Source organism: Oculina patagonica, chromosome 6 (genome assembly GCF_052425735.1).
Source record: "Oculina patagonica isolate OP01 chromosome 6, crgOcupat, whole genome shotgun sequence".
NCBI lineage: Eukaryota > Metazoa > Cnidaria > Anthozoa > Scleractinia > Oculinidae > Oculina > Oculina patagonica.
Window position 1 is genome coordinate 14,894,603 of NC_135763.1, and position 23,130 is coordinate 14,917,732.

At 38.1% G+C, this 23,130-nt stretch overlaps 2 protein-coding genes across 2 annotated transcripts; one reads left to right on the forward strand and one right to left on the reverse strand.

Annotated features, from left to right (window-relative positions):
* Positions 1–50: 50 nt before the first annotated feature.
* On the reverse strand, positions 51–4,883 carry LOC144655946 (uncharacterized). The gene is made up of 4 exons (XM_078516134.1): positions 3,956–4,883; positions 2,972–3,209; positions 2,225–2,415; positions 51–642 (listed from the first exon to the last, which is right to left on the reverse strand). The coding sequence occupies exons 1-4, from the start codon at positions 4,875–4,877 to the stop codon at positions 467–469; spliced, it is 1,527 nt and encodes a 508-aa protein (XP_078372260.1). The 5' UTR covers positions 4,878–4,883; the 3' UTR covers positions 51–466.
* LOC144655941 (E3 UFM1-protein ligase 1 homolog) lies at positions 4,818–22,749 on the forward strand. Its single transcript, XM_078516130.1, has 17 exons — positions 4,818–5,203; positions 5,286–5,314; positions 5,876–5,973; positions 7,573–7,687; positions 8,462–8,592; positions 8,740–8,798; positions 10,546–10,689; positions 11,154–11,329; positions 12,179–12,355; positions 13,592–13,825; positions 14,569–14,670; positions 15,542–15,618; positions 16,493–16,644; positions 18,363–18,493; positions 20,255–20,335; positions 20,994–21,085; positions 21,834–22,749. Exons 1-17 carry the CDS (start codon positions 4,984–4,986, stop codon positions 22,216–22,218), a joined length of 2,403 nt encoding a protein of 800 aa, XP_078372256.1. The 5' UTR covers positions 4,818–4,983; the 3' UTR covers positions 22,219–22,749.
* The last annotated feature ends 381 nt before the right edge of the window (positions 22,750–23,130 follow it).

Below are 23,130 nucleotides of genomic sequence, written 5' to 3' on the forward strand. Positions count from 1 at the left end.
TTTCTCAAATTTTGGCTACAAAAAATAAGAGTGTTTTTTTTTTTTGTACATGTATAACAACCTATTGTTCTTTGCCAGCCTAAATAGGTTCTTATATATTTGGGTATTAAAATGCCCAATTTCAGACTGTAGGTTTAGTAGGTTCTTATACGCGGGTGTTTACTGTATTGGAACTGCACATGAAGCTCTGAAAATATTCCATTGGTAAGAACAACTTGGGTGTCTTCAAAATGTTTTTTCCTTATACACAGGCTTTGCCCTTGAAGAATGCCCCTCTTTTCGTAACATAGGGGGGCACATAAGAGTCTGATATCAACTTGCAACAATTATAACTATTATTGCTCCACAATAATATCAGATTAAGATTAAGGACCAGACCCTATACCCCAAATGGTGCATGTTCATCTATATGTAGTATCTCAGGCACACAGGAAGAAATCCAGTTAAAAACATGGTACAATTCTGATCACATATCCTCAGTGCTCCACTTGTAAGCTTGTGTCTGTGTCGCCATCTTGTTAGCTAGCATAGCAAATCGTTTTCTTTCAAAGCCATTCGAGCGGTCCACACCATCCCAACGGTACCCTGGTCTAATGTTGAATCTGTTAGGGGGAGGGTCAGGACCCTTGTATACCGGTTTTTCTGAAAAGAAAGTCATACAAACCATGGTGTAGTATTAGAAACCCAAATGAAAATTGTTTTGCTTACTGTGAGGACGGGGTGTAGGGGTTTGTAGTGATGGGGCTTTGCATTATTTTTGGTGTGGTTTTGTGGTAATTTTTATTTTAACCTGTGGTATTGCAGTTTTACAAGACCAAGTACTTTGCAGTTATTACAAATTTTAGGTCATGGTAATCGGTAAAAAAATTGTCTGTGGTGATAAGACTGTGTTAAATTCCCACAAGACCCTTTCACATCTCGTTGGTTTGCTTAAGTTCAAGTTAAACAAGCTCGAGCCAAGCATATCAGCTTGCACAGTCAGGGTTCATTCTAAATATACAAACAAGCCCTGTGGTTTCAGATTGCAGCCTTTTCCAGTTAATACATGATGTGATTAACAGTTTTATCCAATGATATATCGACTTGGTGATAATTATTCCAGGCCAGATATTTTTCAAAGCTCGAGTGGAACCATGAGCCACAGGTTGGTGGACTTGTGGAAATTATTTTTATGGCATCATTTCTATGGTTTATAGAAGTGTAGACCATGAATTTATTTTTGTTCGATTTGTTTTTTCAGTAATACTGAAAATTCTCCTGTGAATTAGAGAAAAAATTGGTGTGAAATTGTGCCTTTCCAAGACAGCTCTAGGATCACTTTTTTCGCTTGAATCCAAGGACTGACATTGTGTAACTCATCAGTTTCAGTTACCAGTAATTTGTTTGAAAAGTTTTCTGAAGGTTGCCTTACTTTGTGCTACAGGCTACTGTATTCTCCTTTATTTTCGCGGAACTTTAAATTTCACAAAAATTTTCTCAGCACATTTTGTGATCGGGGAGAAAAAATTGTATTTGCAGGGAATTTAATTTCATGAAATTGACGATTCAATGTCTTTATTTTTATTTTTTACAAAAATTGTATGGGACAGAATGGTCGATTTGATGACTGTGCAAAGGATGTATTGGAGGAACTGTGCAAAGACTATTACTCAGAAAAACTAAAGGGAGAATCTTGACACTGATTAACATCTAAAGTTATTAGTTGATAGCTCCTTGTAACATTTTGTGTTAAAAATTATTTACCTTGAAAACAGAGTTACTTTAATTTTTCTATGTCCATTTAATTTCGCGACATCAAAGTTCGTGGTCATTATTATTCTCGACATTAAAGTTCGCGGATTTTTTTAAATCGTGAATTTAAGGACCCGCGAAAATAAAGGAGAATAACTAAAGGTAGATCATTTTCATGGTCTGTACTCTCATCAACCACAGCTTTTGACCAATGAGTGCCCAAGAGTTCTCTCAGTTATAACATGGATTGTAAAAAATTAAATTTGTCACCCAATCAGGGACTGCCCATCAACAAATTAATTTGGCTTGGTTTTTAGTGCTACATGTTGGAGTCAAAGGCTCTACTAGCATAGCTCTCAAAGGTCATTAACACACATCCTTCACTACCATGACAAGATGACAAACACAAGGTACATGCCAGGATGTAAGGTACATTAATATTATACATTTCAATGCTGGGTGGCAATGTTTACTTCAGCTAAACAAAACACACCTTTCTTTCCCTCCTTGATGTTCTGTTTGGTCTTTTTCTGTTTCATGTAAGCCAACATTGGGTCATCGTCTCTTTCCTGATCTTTTAACATCTTGTCAAGATCCTCATCGTCACGGTACCGAGCAAGTGGCTTGTCTATCTCATGTAAATAATCTGCCACTTTTTCCTGAGTTTGTTTTGTCTGGGTCACACTGAAAGGAAAATACAGACAAGATTCAAATACCTTGTTATGCACTCAAATGATGTATGTCACTCTAAATGACTTTCCTTCACAAATTAAAGTACCGTAAATTCCCTAGTACGAGTGTAAACTGAGTTCACCCAGGCATGAAGAAAGTGACCTGGGCCATTGTTACTACCCTTGGATGCTTGTCCATCAAACAGGTAGGTCACCTACAACCTACAGCTTCGGGTATTTTTTTTCAGGTTTCGTTAGTATAATATACTATCAGTACTCATTTATTTTGGGTTTATAGACATGCTTTGAGAGAAAAGTATCCATCCCTAGAAGACAACCTGCAGAAAATGGTCTTACCCAAACACTAGACTACTGTGCTTCCAAGCTGTTTCCATTTGGCAAGAATGATTTGTACATGTAAAATTAGGCAAATAGCTTACCCCCGGTAATTGTGAAACATTCTCACATGTAAATGATATTTTGATTGTCATATTATGAGGAGTCTTACAAAAGTGCCAGGCACGACCCTCTTTTGAGCATGTACTTTTGAACTTGGAACAAAATCTCACCCTCTCCCCCATTCCATGAACTTCTCATTATCTTCCATTTCCTTGCGTTCCTCTTCCCTTCTTTTAAGTCTGTCCATCTTGATGTCCTTTTTCCTTCCCATCTTGTCACGGTACACTGTCTCTGAGCCTTTTCCTGATATGCTGGGATCCATTTTGGAAAACATTTCTGCTTCTCTTTCTCTTTTCTTTTCACTTTCTCTCTTCAGATCACTAGCACTAAGAAGGCCAGCTTTCCGTCCTGCCAAGTTGGGGCAAATACACAAAGAGTAAGACCATATTTGTATGATTTACATGCACTGGAACATTTTAAGAAATTAAAGACGTGAAATTAAGCCCATCCTCCTGAAATTTAAACCCTACATATAAAACTTGGGTATAAAAAAGAGCTCTGTTAATAAAATAACTTAAAACAACCCTCCAAGTTTATTTTTTTCCTTAGTGGCCATTTGGCCACTGACTGCTCAAGTTTGGTCGCCAATGAAAAATTTAAGTCCCTAAATAAATTATTAAAGCTTGCGCTTTCAATCCTTCTTCTCAATTTTAGTCGCCAGTTCCAAAATTTTAGTTGCCATGGTTACTAAAATGTTCTTAACTTGGAGTGATGTAAAAAATAAATATACGTACATATATGTACCAGGGTATAATCTTATCAGACATTTTAGTGTGCAGTATCTTGTAGTATTTTGGTGAGCCTGAAAGGGGTGAGGGAAAATACAAACAATTAGTAAAAATACAGTGATACTACACGCTAAAACATCTAATAAGAGATTTATCATCCAACATTTTCTTTTCTCACAATGCTGGCTTTCTGCATTTTTTTAACCTTTTGTGCCATCAAGAGGAATAAGAGGACAATGCAGAACCTGTTAAACAAGTCTTGTCAAGAACAAAAACACTTGATTCACTGTGAATTTGTCATTTGTGTGAGCAATTGAATCACTAGAACATGCTTCCTTATAAGGAAAACAGGCCATTTATACTAACCACTTGACATTCTCTCTTCTGGCTCATCTTTCCTTCTTTGTTTTCTCTCATCCCCTCCAGCAGTTCCTCTTTCAGATCTATTTAGTTTTCTTGGCGGTGATTGATCTGAATCACTATCTGCACGCTTTCTTGGGGGTGACTGATCAGAATCACTGTTTGTTCTTTTTCTTGGGGGTGACTGATCTGAGTCTCTATTCAATCCTGACCGGGGAGGGGAAAGGTCAGGGGAGTCATTTCTAACTCTCCTCTTAGGGGATCTGTCAGTACTTCCTTGCAATCGTGATTGCCTCGAAGGTGACAAGTCAGGACTATGACTACGCGTTTGTTCCGGGAGCGAATCACCGGAATCATGTCTTCTTCTCCTTCTAGCTCTCGGAGGACTTTGATCGTCCCTCCTCTCGTCACGAGTCGTGGGCGAGTCTCTCACAGGCCTACGTGGAGGACTTCTGTCTTGTTTTCTCCTGGGTGGTGATTGGTCAGGGTTGTAGAGCGATCCACTCCGTCGAGGAGACAAATCTGGAGTATCCTGACCCTCCCTGCTTGTCATTTTTGGTGTTGAATTGTTACTATTAGAATTTAATCTGTCCGCTACCTCTCTATGTAATGATGATTGTGAGTCTTGGCTGATTGGCGCCCACTTAGTTTTCTGATCTTCTTCTCTTTTTTTGAATGTTTCGAGCGATATTTTCGTGACGCCATCCTCCTCATAAACGGCCGGAGCTTCATCGACATCGCCTTCGAATTCGTTCGTTTGTGCGGAATCTCGGATTTTGATGTCTCTGAGTGTTATATCGTCATCCACAATGATAGACGTGGGATGTTTGGAAGCCGCCTTAGGGGCTTTTCTTTTCTTTTTCTTTTTTTCACCATCAGAATTTGACAGGTAACGTTTCAGATACTCTTGCTTCGAAATAGCCGCCATTTTGAAAATAACTATGCGCAAATCTATTGCGCATTTCATGTCAAAGATACTGCTGGAGCAATGCAGGCTCGGGATCAGCTGAAAAAGAAAAGAAAAAGATCAAAACATGGCGGATTGGGATGAAATAAAGCGGTTAGCAGCCGATTTTCAACGTGCTCAGCTGAGTACCACAGCTCACAAGCTTTCAGAAAGAAATTGCATTGAGATAGTTCAGAAACTGATCGGTCTCGGACTTGTCGAAGTTATTTATACGACGGACGGCAAGGAATATCTGACCCCACAACAGCTTGAACGCGAGATAAAAGACGAACTTTTTGTTCATGGCGGTAAATATCTTTGTTATTTTATTGACACGTTCGGTAAGATCAGTAGTTAAACGATAAGTATTATCTGTTTTTTTTTTTTCAGGGAGAGTTAATTTGGTAGAATTACAGCAGGTATGTGGAAATCCTCTACCCCACGTGTTCAGGTCTTACAATTTCTGAAATGATGACGTGTTTTTATGTGACTGAATTTTAAAATTAAGGCTAGTATTTAAGAAAGTATCCGTAACCATCCATTAAGTTGTGAATTGAGATGCATCGAAAAATAAACCATAAATTAAGAGAAACAATCTGTTTATTTTGATCCTCCAAACAAAAGCCCTCTCCTTACACCCCCCCCCCCCAAAAAAAAAAAAAAAAAAAGAAACAACCACCAACAACAACGTTATTAATGTGTCAAATACATCCTAGCCGAGAGTAAGAACATTCTCTACTAATAGGGGACACATAAAATAAATATAAATAATAATAAAAAACGACAAAGTGATAAGCCCACCCCCTCGACACAAAATGGTACACTGTATTTATCTATCACACAAATGGGTGCATTATTAGAAGAGGGGGTAATACAGCAGGATGAAGTCACTAAATTTTCAGACTTGCAAGACTCACAGTCTTTAGTGATTGTTCTATATAAAATGTTACTGGTCTATCTAAATATTTTTTTTTTGTCAGATTATTAGTGTAGACCTAACCCATATTGAGAACAAAGTCAGCGAAATTGTAAAACATGACAAGAATCTGATTGTCATCCAGGGAGAACTCATTGACAAGTAAGTTTGCATTAAAGTAACTGAAGAAACTTTTATTATTGGAATTAAAAGTGGTGGTATATTCATCTAGTCAATTTTATACTAGGATAGAAATGATTTTGCTTTAAACTGAACATGCACAAAGTTTTTAATATATACCATTTTGCTAGCTGCAGCTGTATACAGTTCTACTTGTAGACACCTTAAAGTTTGTTATATCTGTAAAGTTAAAGCCTTGTTATGACGCATGAATCCATCTGTTCAGGGTTTTCAAAACAAGGCGGCGACTGCCGGAGTTCTTCCGGCTACTTGATTATACATGTACAGTATGTCACCGGTTACTCTGCTTATAGCAATCAGCTCACAACAAGTCACATATTGTCACAGCTGCTTACTCTTCCACTTGCTGACACCTACTTCAAAACATTTTGAAACCCCTGTCTGTTGGATCATTAAAACATTACTAATACAGCTGTAGCTTACTGTAATATTGTTACTTAGGGCTGATTTATGTGGTACAATGTCTGCTGACAATTATTGTTGAATGCAGCATGCTTATAATATGACTGGAGCCCATTTACTAGTCACAACAATGCAAGAGCGTAATGATTTTTTATGATATCATGTTCTCCTTCTTCTTCCTTCTGCACACAACAGAAAATACTGTTACAGTAATAATGCCTAGATTTTGTTTAAAAAGCAAACAAAACAAAACATTATACTGGTAACTTAAACCAAAAGTCGTTTTCCCCCCAGGGGGGTACTTAGGATTTTAAGTGACGGGGATGATCGAATGGGGGCAAAAATCAAGACTCAAAAAAATCCCTAGGGCTTCCAGCATAACCCAAAAAAATCCCTTCAGTTGATCAAAAATTGACCCCTCAAAAATCAACAGCAAAACATGTTTGTTTGTACTTTATTCACAGAATAAAAACCCCGAGTACCCCCCCCCTGGGGTTTTCCCCTGATCTCTCATACTCCTAACTTCTAGAACCATTTTGTTTCCCTTGAAGGTTAATTGAAGGGGATTCCACTACTGTTAATAAACAATTTGGTCCATGAAAGTTGTATAATGTTGCTGGGCATTTTATATTGGTCCATTTCTTTTTTTGCATTTTGAAACTCCTTATTTCTCCAACCAATTTTTGTTTTCCTTGTCAGATAGTACTTCTCTTTAACCCCCCCCCCCCCCCGAGTTCTTGAACCTCCCAATTTCTGGAAGCAATTTTCTTTTCCTCTCAAAGTTCGAGAAATCAGACTTCTACTGTATAAATTATTACAATGTATATTATACAACATACAACTGAATAACTTCATTATAGAGCAGTTTTCACTTGAGTGTCGAAAGTAAATTACGTTTGCTTTGGTTTTGCATTACTACGCTTAGTGATTGGTCTAAAAATCTCGCACCACTTTCTCAGCCAATCAGGAGTAAAACCAAAACCAATCATGACTTGCTTGCGCACGTTTTCCCACGCTTCGTGCCGGCTACATGTATTTGCTTCGAGTTTTGATTGGTTCACTGGATTGTCTGTGTCCTTTGTGATTGGCCAGGGTAATTACATTGGTTTTGGTTTTACGACACTCAATTGAAAACTGCTCTATATGTTGTGATTGTAGCAACTATTTAGACCAAGTCGCAGAGGAAATCAACGACACCCTACAGGAGTCTGGACAAGTGATTATTTCAGAGCTAAGCAAGACATTTACACTATCAACTGACTTCCTCCTTGAGGTAAGATAACATACAGCAGATCTACAACAGTTTGGTTGGCATTGAATTTCCATTTCAAAATAATTGAGATAGGAAACTTCCCTTGATATATGCAGTTACATGGGATTGTACATTGTATGTGAGAATCACTTGACTTGTAATAAAGGTCTGGATTCTTGGGAAAACTGTTGTACATGTATGCCACTTTTAGGGTCTTATTACATAGGCTCATATAAATTTATAATTCACTATGAACCATGGTAAAAATGCAAAAGACTGTGCCTGAGCCTAGTGGCCCATCAGACCAGAGCTTATCCCAGTTTTAGTAGCATGAAGCAACTAGGTATATTTCTACAATGTATTCCCCCCCCCCCTGAATGGGATGCTAGTCCATTGTAGGGTTACCTGCAGCATTAAATTCACAGGTTCCAATTTACACACCTAGGCCCAGTTGTTCAAAGGGTAGATAACACTATGCACTCTGGCGAAATCACTATCCAGTCCATAAGTGTTGACAAAACAAAATATGCTATCTGATGGATAATGATTAATCAGGTGGATAGCGACATCCATCTTTTGAACAACTGGGCCTGGGTAGGAGAGGCCTTATGAGAGAAAAGTGTCTTGCTCAAGAACACAACGTAATGACCATGGCCAGGGCTTGAACCTGTTCCATTCGATTCAGAGTCCAGCCCAACTTAAGTACCATTAGGCAACCATGCCTCTCATATACATGTATCAGGGTGGGCAGACTTCATTACCAATAATGGACGTTTTTTTGTTTTTTCTTGTAAGCTTGTTGAAGCCAGACTGGGAATAATCATTCATGGACAGCTTGATCAACTTGAGAGAGGTGTGCTCTTCACTGACGCGTTTGTGGCTCGGCAGATGGCTTACATCAGAGGAGTGTTTAGTGCTGTAACAAAGTATGTCATTACCACCACCTCTTTTTCATATTTGTCACCAATGTTATACTATTTGTTAATCAGTTATTGCACAGTGTACAATGCTATGATGTTAATTCTGAGTCAGTACTGCACATTTCATTCACATTATTCTAATTTTCGTTCCAGACCCACTTCTCTGTCATCTCTTATGGCTCAGTATGGATTCCAAGAAAAACTAGTGTATAGTAAGTTGATTGACTTCTTTCAGTGAGTGGTACAAATTACAATGTAAGCACTGTAAAATCCAGTCAGCTTTGGGATTGTACAGCTATATAAGGGCCTTGAAGTGGCTTACATGTAGAACTCAGTTCAGGTGCAGACCAGGGGCTTAAAAAAGGGATACCTTAAAATGCAAGAGGGATTTAACAGTATACAGCAATAAAAATATTTATTATACCTTTTATATTTTTACCAATAATTTCTACATCACTGTACTTACATGTACAGTAGTTAAAAAAAAAGGGAAGCCACGAGCCAAGCGGCCCACACTGCCGGAGCTTATCCCGGTTTCCGTAGCATTAAGCGGCTAGGAATATTTCTACTCCCCCCTGAATGGGATGCTAGTCCATTGCAGGGTTCCCCCCCAGCATTATGTTGCCGGTACCCATTTATACACCTGGGTGGAGAGAGGCACTATGAGAGTAAAGTGTCTTGCCCAAGAACACAACACAAGTGACCCTGCTGGGGCTCGAACTCGGTCCGCGCGATCCGGAGTCCGGCACACTAACCATTAGGCCACCGCGCCTGCCACAAAATTTTTGTACTTAGTTGATGCTAAGTAATTATTGCTATCTTTTTTCAAGAAAACTGTTTTTCTACATCTCAATCACCCCCCAGGGTTTTTGTCTGTCTTTCTTTCCTTTTTTCTCCTTCTCTTATTTTTTTGAATTATTGCCTAGTACCTTAAATTATCCTTTCTAAAAGTCACTGGCATTACAACACAGCCACGGATAATTTGTGTACCCACATTTTGTGGGTCGATTATTATTTATATATTCATGCTATTGTTCTTTCTTATTGATAATTCATAATTCACGGACTGATGCCTTTCCGAAGGTTCACGAGTGCAAACGCTTTGATGATAGGTGCGATGTTTTTGTTTTGTTTTAGATTTTCACTTGATTGATTTTTCAAGCCCTTTTTGTTACGCAGATGTAAAGCTATTTCAAACGAAAACGCCTCAATGCGTGGCGTGAGCTGTCGAAAACACGCGAAAACATTCCAGTACTAGATGATTTTTGTTGATAAATTAGCCTCTTTTTTATGTTGGCGCATATTCCACGTTTACCTTTAAATATATTTCTGACGGTTCACTTTGGTCATATCGTAATGAAATCAATATGAAACTGTGAAAAATATCGGCATATTTATATTCAGTTCATCGAAGTGAAAATAGACATTCGCAAGCAAAAAGCGATTGAGACCACTTGATTATAAATAAACCTGTTGAATGTCGGCATATTTATATTCAGTTCATCGAAGTGAAAATAAACATTCACAAGTGAAAAGCAATTGAGATCGCTTGATTATAAATAAACCTCAGTTCATCGAAGTGAAAATAAACATTCGCAAGCAAAAAGTGATTGAGACCGCTTGATTATAAATAAACCTGTTGAATGTCGGCATATTTACATTCAGTTCATCGAAATCAAAATAATTATTCGCAAGTGAAGAGCGATTGAGACTGCTTGATTATAAATAAACCTGTTGAATGTCGTCATATTTCAACGTGAAAATAAATTCGCAAGCGAAAAGAAAATGAATTCAATTGACAGTCTGTGTTGGAAATTGTGATTTTGTGGGTCAATGGTTGGCAATGGTGGAAAAGTATCTTCTCTTAACCTAAAATACGTTCTGATATTTTTTAGTTCCACTTAGAAATTTCTTGTGCTCATTCATTGATATCATTGTGCTTGTTATTTTATTGTGTAGCTGATATTGACCAGTTGTGCTCTGAAGGTCGCATATCAGGCAGTATACAAGGGCGACAGGACAAGGCCGTCTTTGTTCCAGATATTTATTCCAAGACACAGACATCTTGGATTGATGACTTCTTCAATCAAAATGGATACATAGGTAAGAAACTATCTGTGAAGACTTAATACAGAGAGGTTTTGAAGTAATCATATCAAACACTCAAGAGTGTTTTTATTATCACATTTCCAAACACTGAGAAGTAGTTCAGTATTTTAGATGAGTTCAAGGTGTTTGAAAATGTGCTTAAACACTCTCTTAGATGTTAAATTATATATTCTCATTTAAAACAAAAACTAATTAAAAATTGTTTAAGTCTAGTATCTAATGCTAATTAAGGTCACCTGGTCAAACCATTGTCATGGTTCTGATTTTCTTTGTTTTGAATTGGTGAATTATTTTTGAGTCTGGGAACACTTTTCTTACAGATTGGTTGCATTTGCAATTTAATGCTGGAGCTAAAAGTATTCTTGCTACACTGTTAACCAGATGACATTTAGAAACTGCCTAAAATAATAAAGTAGTAAAGACGTAACATGGACATGATTTTTTATTTTTTTGTTCAGAGTATGATGCACTCTCTCGACTTGGCATTTCTGATGGTAGACAGTTTTTGAAGAGACGCTTCCAAAAGTTACCAGTGAAGTTTCTCCCCACTTGTTGTGTGGGTGAATCTTTACAAGACCAGGTTGAAGCTGCCATCGATGAAGCCCTGTCCAGTGGTGAATGGGTTGACATATTGGTAAGCATGTTTGACTGCCAAACTGTTATCCTTCTCTTTAGCTATGTGCACTCTGATCAAATTTGAACCTGCTCAAATTTTGGAAGAAAAAAATAATGCGAGTTTTCGCTCCTTCAACAGACAGGATGGAAACTTGTGTTTGAAGATCTTTGAGTTTCTCTTTGGATGGGACAGTGCATGCAAGAATGCCATGTAGTAAAACTCCTAAATCATACATGAAACAATACACCCATAACTCCTACAGTTACTCTGAGCATTCTCTGACAACGTGCAATACAAAACAAGCTCCACAATAGGGCCTAATAATCAGAAGAGTTAAATCTTTCTTTCAGTACTGTAACTAAATATAAGACTGGATTTCCAGCCACTTAATATCAGGAAAACAAGCCCACACTCCCAGGGCTGCAAATAATTTTTTCACTTGAAAAGACATACCAGTATGTCCTACTTGGACACATCTTGGTCGGACAAAATAAAATTTTGGTCAGATATCACTTAAAACAAAAGGGTTTAATTTTATTCATTGTTGCTGTAAAATGAATTACGATCAAAAAATTGTCTGGACATCATGTCCAACCACACTTGGGATTTTGTTAGACATGAGCAAATTTTGGTCGGCCAATGTCCGATGACCAACTGTTATTTGCAGCCCTCCACTCCTCCCCATGAAGGGGAGGAATGAAGACCAGATTCGAGAGAGCAGGGGAAATCAAGCCTTTTTAAATAAAAACCCATGGGCTTCTATTCTGGAGAATTTTTGTGTCTGAGATTTTTTGGGGGGGTGGGAATTATTTTCAAAATTTTAGGTGGTAATTCAACTCACATTGATGTACATGTTCATTTTTGTAGCCTCTCCTTCCATCACCCTTTACTCCAGAGGATGCTGCCCAGTTGTTACAGGGGTGTCTGAAGGCTGCTGGTCGATCCTCAGCTCATGTGTTCTGTGAGAGTATTGTGGTCAGTGAACAGTTCCTTCAAAACTGTAAAGATCCCTTCCAACAACTGATGCAAGACAAGGCTAAGGCAGTGAGTATCAGTGACCATTCTTGAGATTTAATATGAGCTACAACCTTTAATTAAAAAACAAAATAAATACATGACTGTATGCTTCAACTTCACATTTGTGATCGTGCTTGCTCCTGTTTGTATTTCTTGTAGACTTCCACTGTTTTTGTATCATTTCAAACCAGTTTTCATTTACAGTTGAATCTTGATAATTGAACCCTCAATAACTCGAACCTCTTGCTAACTGGAATCTTAAAATCTGATTCTCCTCCAGGTTGTTTTTTACTAATTTTACCCTTAACAACTCTAACTCCTGATATCTCGAACCTTTTTTATTTCCCTTGAAGGTCGAGTTTTTAGGATTAAACTATGTGTTATTTTTACAAAATATTGCTGTTGTCCAGTTTTGATACTCTACAACTTCACAGTAAAATTATTTTCAAGTTTTTTACAAACCATTGTGGGGTTTTATAAATTTGGATTGTTTTTTCATATCTTGTAAATATTGTGGAGGCTTGTCACAGGTTCCTCACCTTGAGAAATTTGGCTTTAATGTTCAAGTTTGTTGTTTGTAATCCTTTTGATTCTTCCCCAATCATCATTCTTTTTGCTTTTTTCACTGACGTGTCTATTATTTTTGGTGATTTTTTACTTTCCTTAACTATTATTTTCATGTTTTCTTCCATTTACTCAATGAAAAGTTGTATGCTTAAATTTACAACCTTTTACTACCATTTTCAAACAACTGTGAACGGCTTACTTTTTTCTGAGTTTTCTCATGTGTAAAACATTCAGGTTTGTCTAGACAAACTGTCGCATTTTACAAGTAAACCATTAAAGGTAGTTTTACGCAAAAATGTAAAAAAATCAATAAACAACCAAAGATCACTGTCGCAACAATTGCCAGAAATGTACATGTAAAGCCGTCCTTTGTTGTTGACATTCATTGAAGAAATATAAAAAGTTGACGCAACACATTTCAAACCATTGTTTCATGTGCAGAAACACACAAGCGGAGCTGTCAAACTTGACATGTTGACGCTCCAAATGTTAATTGGTTTAGTTGAAAAACGTGATGGTTTGTCTAGACAAACTTGAATGTTTTACCCCTGAAAAAACGCGGAAAAAAGTTGGTCATTCACGGTTGCTCGAAAATGTTAGTATGATTTGTACATTAGGAACAACTCAGACTATACATTGTGACAAATTATTCTCCCTTTAGACCAGACCACTAAGTGTTTTTTTGTTTTTCTGTAGGATGCAGTAAAGGCCCCTGCCTTGTTTTCTGAACTTACCAGGAAAGACTTGGCTTCTATGGGAGCTTCCGGAGGGGGTTCTGACAGAAAGGACTCCAAGAAAGAGGAGAGACGGAAGAAGGCAGCTTCTGGTGGCAGTAAAGGAGGAGGGGGAGGTGGAGGTGGCGGTGGCGGAGGTGGTAGCGGGGGTGGTGGGGGTGGAGGAAGAGGAGGAAGAGAAAGCAAGACCCAAAAGGTATGAAATAAAAAGTGGTTATTCCAACATACATTTACATGTAAGTCAGTACATTCACTTTGTCTTGGTGAACCAGATTGAATCAGTGAAGCAACTTCCAGGGCTCTTATGTGCTGAAGTAGCTGACTCCTGGCCTAAATCACTGTCTACTTCTTTATGTCGGCCAGCTACTCTCTTGGGCTTTTTTATGATTCTTGACAAAAAGATGGCAAAATCAGCCACCTACTTCAAAGTTAAAGCTACATGTACCTCAAAAACTTTGTGTTAACCTTGGGCTTCCTCTTTTGGCAGCCATGATCTACATGTAGGTGTATACATAATTTGTAGTACAAAATCCTAACTAGCAGAAGGCAGCAAGTTGGTGGCTTCTTTTATAGCCTGCTAAGGACTGAGTGAGGAGTTCAACTCTGAACTACTTAGCTAGGGGAGGATGGAGAATTTGAAGTCAGGGATCTTTAAAATATGACCTGTGCACTAACCTTTCAGCCATGCTGTCAACTAGCATGTTAACTAAGTCTGTTGTATGTTTGTACAATCAAGAATAAGATTTGAAATTTGGAAAAAGGTTCTCATATCCGAATTATACTCAAAAGGTTCTTACTGTTTTATTTACTATCAGTATTACAATGTCTGAAAAGTTTTAGCATAGTATTGCACTATATTCTTAGAATTGACTTACATTTTAATAAAAGCTCAAAAATGAATTTTCATTCTTAATTTACATGTAATTTTACAAACTGCAGGTACGTGACAAGAAGAGGGACCGAGGAAGAGTTGAAGATGTAGAGGAAGACATACAACCCAAACAAAACTCCACTGATTTACCATTCATGACAGTCGAAGAGGCAAGTGTGTTCTTTGTTTAATTTCTTTTTCTTTACAGTGCTCATACAGGCATATATAGTTAGCAACTAACCGCTATGGTACGGGTCATGGAAAACCTGGAAAGACATGGAATTTTAGAATTTCATTTTCCAGGCCTGGAATGTCATGGAATTTAAGTGTAAGTCATGGAAAGTCGTCGAAAATGGTATGATTATACAAAATAAATTAGGCAGGTTCTTTATGTGAGGAAAAGGGTAAAAATGTACCCAAAATCAAGATAATTTTTGAAAATTTTCAAGAAAAATGATCAAATGTAGGCCATGGAAAACTTTGAGAAGTCATGGAAAGTCATGGAATTTCAAAAGCTCAAAAGATGAAGGAACCCTGTCTTCAACTCCACTGATAGTGAAATTGAGCTTTGTGCCTTCATCTTGTTAAACCTTTACTTTTTATTAGTTAGCTTCAATAAGAAATCAAACACCTTTGCAAAAGATTACTTAAATCCTTCCATTAGAGAAAATAAGCTTCGAGCCAAACAGCTCATACTTAAGGAGCTTATCTTGGTTTCAGTAGCATTAAGCAGTTAGGAATATTTCTACTCCTGCTAGATGGATTACCCCCCCCCCCCCAGCCTTATTTCGCCATAACCAATTTATACACCTGGGTGGAGAGAGGCACTGAGAGTAAGATGTCCTGCCCAAGAACACAACACAGTGACCCTGGCCAGGGCTCAAACACAGACCACTCGATCTGGAGTCTGGCTCACTAACCATTAGGCCACCGTGCCTCCCATAATCCTTCCATAAGGGGACCATTCTGGTCCTATGGCTGTCTGCTTATTAGAAATTATACTGTATTTGAATTTATTTTCTTGATCCCTTATAATTATAGATATCAGAAGAATTACAAAAGAAATTTCCAAGTTGTTCAGAAGAGCTTGTCGAGGAACTTGCGACTTGCCTTTTCAGGTGAGAAAACACAGAAATAAAGATGTTATAGTAGCTTATCTCATCTTTTCACATTCAGAAATTGATTTTTCCTCTCCGGCCATTAATGGCAAGTAACACAGTCAGTACACGTACTCATACATGTATGTAGAATTTGAATCTCAGTCATTCTCGTAATAGCTAAGATGTTAGAGCAGTTTTTAAACGAGTGTCGTAAAACCAAAACCAAGGTTATTACACTGGTCAATCACAAAGGACACAGACAATCCAGTAAACCAATCAAAACTCGAAGCAAATACATGTAGCCGGCACGAAGCGCGGGAAAACGTGCACGAGCGAGTCACGATTGGTTTTGGTTTAAGTTCTGATTGACTGAGAAAGTGGCGCGAGATTTTTAAGCCAATCACTAAGCATAGTAATGCAAAACCAAAGCAAACGCAATTTACTTTTGACACTCAAGTGAAAACCGCTTTAAAGGGGCAGTATCACCCAGATTTAGTGCAATTTGAAAATCCCATGAAGGTGTTGGTATGAATTGTAAAACCACTGATAGTGGCCTGGCCTTGTTAAATGTACTTTACAAATCCTGAAAATTATTGTTAAAACGTGGTTTGGGTACAGACTGGCAGGAAAGAAGTGGCCTAAAACTTGAAAACGTTGGCTGTCGTTTTCAAATTTAACAGTTTCGGAAGAAAATTTCTTAAAAAGCCATTGATTGCAGTTTATCTACATCTTGGAGAACATTTTTTGATTTCATGCCTTTCTTTTGTAATTCAAAGTGCTTAACAGTGAGTGCATCCTCATAATTCTTGAATATTTTACAGGAAAACGTAGAAGATTTCTTGTCTCACTGTCCCTTTAACATTTTTTGGATGGCTTTTTTATCTTGCAACAGACCGCTGACCCAGTGTTACCAGGAAGTGGCTCGCTCCGTGTTCCTGTCCACTGGCGATAAAAAACGAAAGAGTCACTCAGAGGTGCAGGACAAAGTCAGTGTGCTGTGGGCTAATGCCAAACTGTTTGACAAGGGAATTAAGTTATTTGCCGGTAAGTGGACTACTGGTTTGCATTGCCCAGTCAGAATATGTTTAGTTACCTCCCTGTTAGCGAAAGGAGAGCATTCTATTCAGGAACAACACTTAAGTCGCTTGAGTTAACTACAAATATTAACATTTGCCACCTGGCTTTTACAATATTGAATCCTACTGAAAATTAAGGTGGCTCGATCAGATTTTTGAGTGACGATACCTTTCAACTTTGAGCAACTTGTATGTCACCGTGAACAATCTGACTGAAAATCAATCAATATAGCTGAACTAAAGAAAGATGAAAGTTTCGAATGAGATAAGTTTCGTCGAAATCGGAGTAACCATAGCAACATAATGACGTCACCACCCATTTTACACGAGACCGATTTTCTTGTAATAGAGGGATAATTTTGAAAAAAGGCTTCTAGATCTTGGACTTGACATAGTTTTCTCAAGGTCTGCGAAATTTGAAGAATTTCTATGAGAGCGTTTTCGAGAAAATTTTGGATGAAGTTTTCAGGTGCTAAAATACAACAAAAACAAAGCAGTCTTAATACATTATTGAGAAAACGTTCACGAGGCCCGATCAAGAAACATTTTGGCCTTAAGTGAATCTTGAACTATCTAATTACCTTGGAAGAAAATATTAGAGAAATCGTTTCATTTGATTTCTTGAAACATCGGCTTGAATATGAACTGGTATGAAGTGTTATTTCGCTCTTTTGTCGAAAAAGGGCCTCCGCTTACTAAAATGATCGCAAAATAAAAAGCGCTCGATAGAATTTTTTTAAACTTGGCAGTCAAAAAGAAAAATAAGTTTGTAATGAAATGTCCGATTTTCAAAATAATTGAAACATTCTTAGGCAGTTAATTTAAAGCCCTAACTCAGGTAAACATTGCGCTGTTTTTCACCCTACATCGGATCGCTGCCTCATTATAAGTCTCTATTGTGTCGTGCCCCGTGCATTTGTAAATTTCAGCACATCTTGAATATGTTTAACAGCTGCTTGTTTTCCGAAAACTGCACAGAAACAAGCTAATTTAACAAGCCAAAATACAATAACAACGAGGAATAGGCTAGTAAAGCATTTGTATTGTATAGTATAGGAGGCAAGCGTGGCCGAGTGGTTTAGGGCGCTGGTGTTGTAATCCGGAGGTCACCGGTTCGAGGCCTGCCCTTGCCACTAGCTGGATTTGTTTCTCGGTTGTCCCGAGTTCAAATCCTCGACCACGCTTTGTATATAGCTAACTGGTCTGCCTCCTGCCAGTTGGGATTTTTAACCTTGTTATGTTCATTTATTATATAAATTATTTGTTTCCTCTGTTTCAGTGGCATGCCTGTAAACTAGCTATCTCGTTGAGATATGAAGCTAAGTGCATGACCACTATAAACACATATTTATTTATTTTTTTATTATTATCTTCAGTCTCCTAATAGTTTCAAGGCCAAGGCAGAATTGTCATAAACATCTCCAGTCATAAATAATTAGTGATTCATGATCTACTGGAATTTACAAATGCACGCGGCTTGAGACAATGGAGACAGAAAGCTGCTACACTACTAGTGCAGTGTAAGCCCCCATTGTATTACAGTCACTTAATTTATCTCCTTTAAAGGCGACAACAGCTCTTTCAGGCGAACATTTAGGCCCGGTTCTCTGTTACATGGACCCCTTTTAAAAGGGAGACTTTGGGGCCTTTGAAACTAAAGTGATTGATTTCTGTTTGTTTTCACAGATGATGTTCAAGTACAGTTGTGTCGCCATCTTCTAAAAACTGTGTGTACAGACATAGTGAACCAGGCAGTAGGTCTGTTGGCTACTGACCACATGCTAACAATTAATGACGACTCAGCCTTAACACCAGAGGTGTGTGTATACCAGTGTCTTATATGGTAGTTTAGTGCTGTCGTAGAATTGCAGTGGTAGGTATGGAGATGGGATTAAAGGGACACTTTTACAGGGATTTTTCTGCTTTTTAGTAAAAAGAGCTTAAATTGGTTTTCTTTTACTTGTACACGAAATGCCTCTAAAACACCAAGGTGAAGATATAAAGCAAATTGTGTTGAAGAAAGATGATGCTGTTTTCCAGGCCACAAGGGCAGATCTTGAAAAACTCAACCTGACTTGTTCAAGTTGAGATCAAAATTTCCTGATGGCATCATATAAATATCACTTGTTTATAGCTTCAGTGCACTGGCATATTAACTTTGAACAAAACTGGACCACTTTTCGTAGATTTCTATTTGTCTTTAAGCTCTAAAGCGGCCTTCACACGACAAACTAAAGTTGGCAAACTCGTGTTGGTGAGAATAAAGACAAGTTCTATTTCGTCGCCAACAGTTGGCCAACTTGTTTGCCGTTGCTGCGTCGTTCACACGCACCAACTCGAGTTTGCAAACACAAGTTGGCCAACAGTTTGTCGTGTGAAGGCCGCTTTAAATGTTTGAAGTGAAGCTTCAACGACGTTTTAGCTCATCGGAACTTCTTGAACGAAACGAACTGTAATGGCGGACTAAAAAACGCCATGTATGCTGTCACCGAAGTGTAACGTTTCAACGAATTCAAAACAAAAACGTAAACAAAGCCCGAGTCTGCGCAGTACGGACTGGAAATCATCTTTAAGTCCAGTTAAATAATCATGATATTTTTAGTTTTTAAATTTTTAACTTTTAAAACTTCACTCTCTGCATGTATAGATATTTTAGCTCAATAGATTAATTTAGTTAGGTATTTTTATATTTTATTTTTATTTTTTAGCATAGTGATTGTAAAGCGCTATGAAAGATTAGCTAAATAGCGCTATAGAAATGATTATTATTATTATTATTATTATTATTATTATTATTATTATTATTATTATTATTATTATTATTATTATTATTATTATTATTATTATTATTATTATTATTATTATTATTAAGCTCGTGTCAGTGTCCCTTTAAGTGTCATCCAGCCAGTCATCTTGGTTTCGCAGACAGACTTGGAACTTAAACTTTCCTGGTACCTTATTACATGAAATTTACGCGACACGTTAATTTCGCGATTTTGGCGTGCACATATTTCGCGACACTTAAATTTCGCGATTTTGCGATAATTTTATATTTTGAATCACTTTAATTTCGCGTTTTTGAGTAAAACACAGTTTACATTTCCTTGGAAATATATTTTAACATGCCTTTTTATTAAATAAAACGACTTCATCAAAGGAACAATGACGTCAAAATTAACAAAAACGCAAGGACGAGACTAAATCTCGGCAATAGCTTCAACAGAGCAGTTGGTAAGGTATTAAACTTATTCTTTGTTGATTATTGACTTATGTGAGTCACTTAATTTTCGCGTCATGTTATGTTCGCGACACTTATTGTTCGCGTCACTTTAATTTCGCGATTTTTTTAGAGTCGCGAAATTCGCGAAATTAACGTGCCGCGAAAATTTCATGTAATAAGGTACCTTGAAAGAAGTAGATTTGCAAGTGATCAAAGGTCGAAAATGGTGATGTGCTGTTACATACCATACCACAAAACAGTACCAGCGTTCTCTACACTGTAGAGGGAAAGACTTCCCTCCCAAGGTTTGCAGAGAATGTCCTACCGCAACGTTAACACTGACGTTTTTCTCTCACAGGAGCGCTTGAAGATAATTTCAAAATTCCCAGAAAAAATAAAAACAGAAGTGGCCAAGCTGAATACGTCATTAAATGGAAAGGTTTGTTGTATACCTTCTTTTTTTTCTCCATTCTTAACCTCGGAACGTTTTTCTAGAACTCTTTTAGTGAAAATACCTTAAAACGTTTAGATCGACTGCATTGCTCTGTTCATCTTGTGGTGATTACTTAGAAAAGAGAAGTTGACAGGCTTTATTGTAAGCTTTCTAAAATGACACCAATTCACCATATTTCTTCTAGTAAGACCAACTTACATCACTCATTTGTGTATGCCAAACCAATATTTTAATGTGGCTTTATTTTCCCCTAAATATTGGGAGTTCTCTGTAGGAGGCGCGTTGTCTTAATTGGCAGGCATGCCACTGAAACAGAGGAAACAAAATAATTTATAAATGAACATAACAAGGTTAAAAATCCCAACTGGCAGGAGGAAGACCAGTTGGCTATATACAAAGCGTGGTCGAGGATTTGAACTCGGGACAACCGAGAAACAAATGCAGCTAGTGGCAAGGGCAGGCCTCGAACCGTTGAACTCCGGATTACAACACCAGCGCCCTAAACCACTCGGCCACGCTTGCCTCCACAAATACAGTGCTGGAGGTAACTTTGCGATGGACAAGAATCCCATTCATCTTGGCAATGGTGTCTGGGAATGAGCTGAGGAAAAATCCTTTTTTTCTGGTTATTTTTTTTTCTTAGGAGACAGAAGATTTCTTTAACCAATTTGACGTGATTTGTGGGAGTGGATACTGCGAGTTTATGTTGAAGAAGTTGGATAAGAAAAGAGAAAGGTAGGTGTTTGGAATCGCTTTTTTACAGGTTGATACGTCAAAAGACATCTAGCTGGCTTGTTCTGATTAAGCTAATTACAAAAAGTTTTAATCCGACGCGCAAATGTACGTGCGAAGAGCTAATCAGAATCGAGAACTAGGTAAAGATAAGATTTTTTTCCGCAAACTGGACAATCACATAGAGCTATTATGTGGTAATAATATTGTGCTGTGCAGCATTGGAAATAATTAGATTGTTCTTTAGAAGAGGATTTTCGGCTGATTGTAGAGTTGGACTTAAAACAGGAGTACTCTTCTAGAGTTCTAATAACACGGGATTTGTAAATTGTTCTGCTGTATCAGCGGGCCAATGAAACACTAAGTTTAAGTAGTTGTTTTTGTCAGGAACAAATCTTCGTGGTTTTGCGGAAGAACCCATACTCGTCCCCAGGACCGCTTGTCCCTCTAAGCTGGCTTGGGACACGAGGAACAAGTTGTAAGGGATTTTACTACGGCTGATTTAATTGGCTAGATTTAAATTCTCTGTTAAAAATCTAGCCAATCAAAACGTTCGTCCCCAGAGCCACATGTTCCTCGTGCCTCAGGCTCAGCCGGCTAAGACTGGGGACAAGCGGCTCTGGGGATGAGAATGGGAAGAGCCGCAAAGGTTTGTTGTATACCATGTCCGTGTTCAGTGCACTTTCTCTGTGTCTTCGGCTCAAACTAAACTCATAAGTAAGAAAAAAATTCTGTTTTTTTTTTTTTGCAGGCAGCTGATTGTAGAACGCCGGTGCGCCTTACAAGAACAGCTTCGACAAGAAAACGAGCCTGCCATGGCTCTTCACCTGGCGTCTGCGGTGTTATTCCAGCACTACACCAACTGCATGGTGCATGCGCCGGGCCGGTGTGTGCCGCAGATAATAAGCTTCCTAAAAGATAAGTTAACACCTGAACACTACGAGAAATTAAACCAGTACATGACACTTGTTATTAAACGACTGTCTGGGAACGAGGACAGTGCGGTCAAAAATGGCGACGATCATGAAAACACGGAGGAACAGGAAGAGAAAACGACAGCAGCTCAACTGGAAGAAGGACTTGAAGATATCAAGCGAATAGCTCTAGAGATAAAGAAGGTTAAGGAAGAATCTTAATTTTTATGACACTAATTTAAACTGATTAACTCGGACAGGGTCACATTCTCGTACCTCGAGTCTTCGTTCCCTACTGCGCACGCTTGACGAAACGAGCGAATCTCGAAAGTTCCGTTACAGGATCGAATTTGATTGGCTTTAAAAACAATAGAAATGGCCGGAAGTAAAACCAAACAGTTCGTTGGTCATTCCTTTGAAAGCTAGGCATGCGCAATTCAACCGAAAGTCCGATTTTCAGACTTCCAATCAGAACTTCCCTGGGTCGCTCGTTTTTCTGACCGTTGGACAAAGACAAAAGAAGACACTGGGTACTAGGATGACAAGGCTAGGTCACGCTTATGAGTCATTTCTGATTTGTCTTGTGCCTTTGGTTCAAAACGAGCCCTCGTGCAAACGTTTTTATTTGGAAATAAGTTAGATTTGCATGAAAATGAACGTGCAGAAGAAAACCCAATTTTCTTATTGATATGGTTTCGCACCAACACTCGTTTTGACTGAGGCAAAAGGCCACAAGGAATTGGCCTATCTTGGGCGATTTTACGTTAGGTTTTTTTTTACCGCTATTTTGTGCAATCCCGTCACTTTCTCGAATGAAATAAAAAGGAATTGTTTAAAAGGGTGAAAAAAGCAAGCGGGCGATTGTTAACTATCCGCTTTAATAGTGTTACGTTCATAGCGGCCATCTTTTGACATCCATTTTAAAAAATCGTTAGCCAATCACAACCGATGCATACCAGTGTTCGTTTCGGATGCTTTTCATGCCACTTCTATAGAAATGAGCCAAAAGTTCAGAAGGTCATGCTAGTGGGCTGCGATTGGTGGTTTTCGATGTCTTGTTTATTTAGCATGTCGAAAAGCTAGCCACTATGCACGTGACACTGAAAGCGGGTATAAAATCAAAGCCAAAAATTC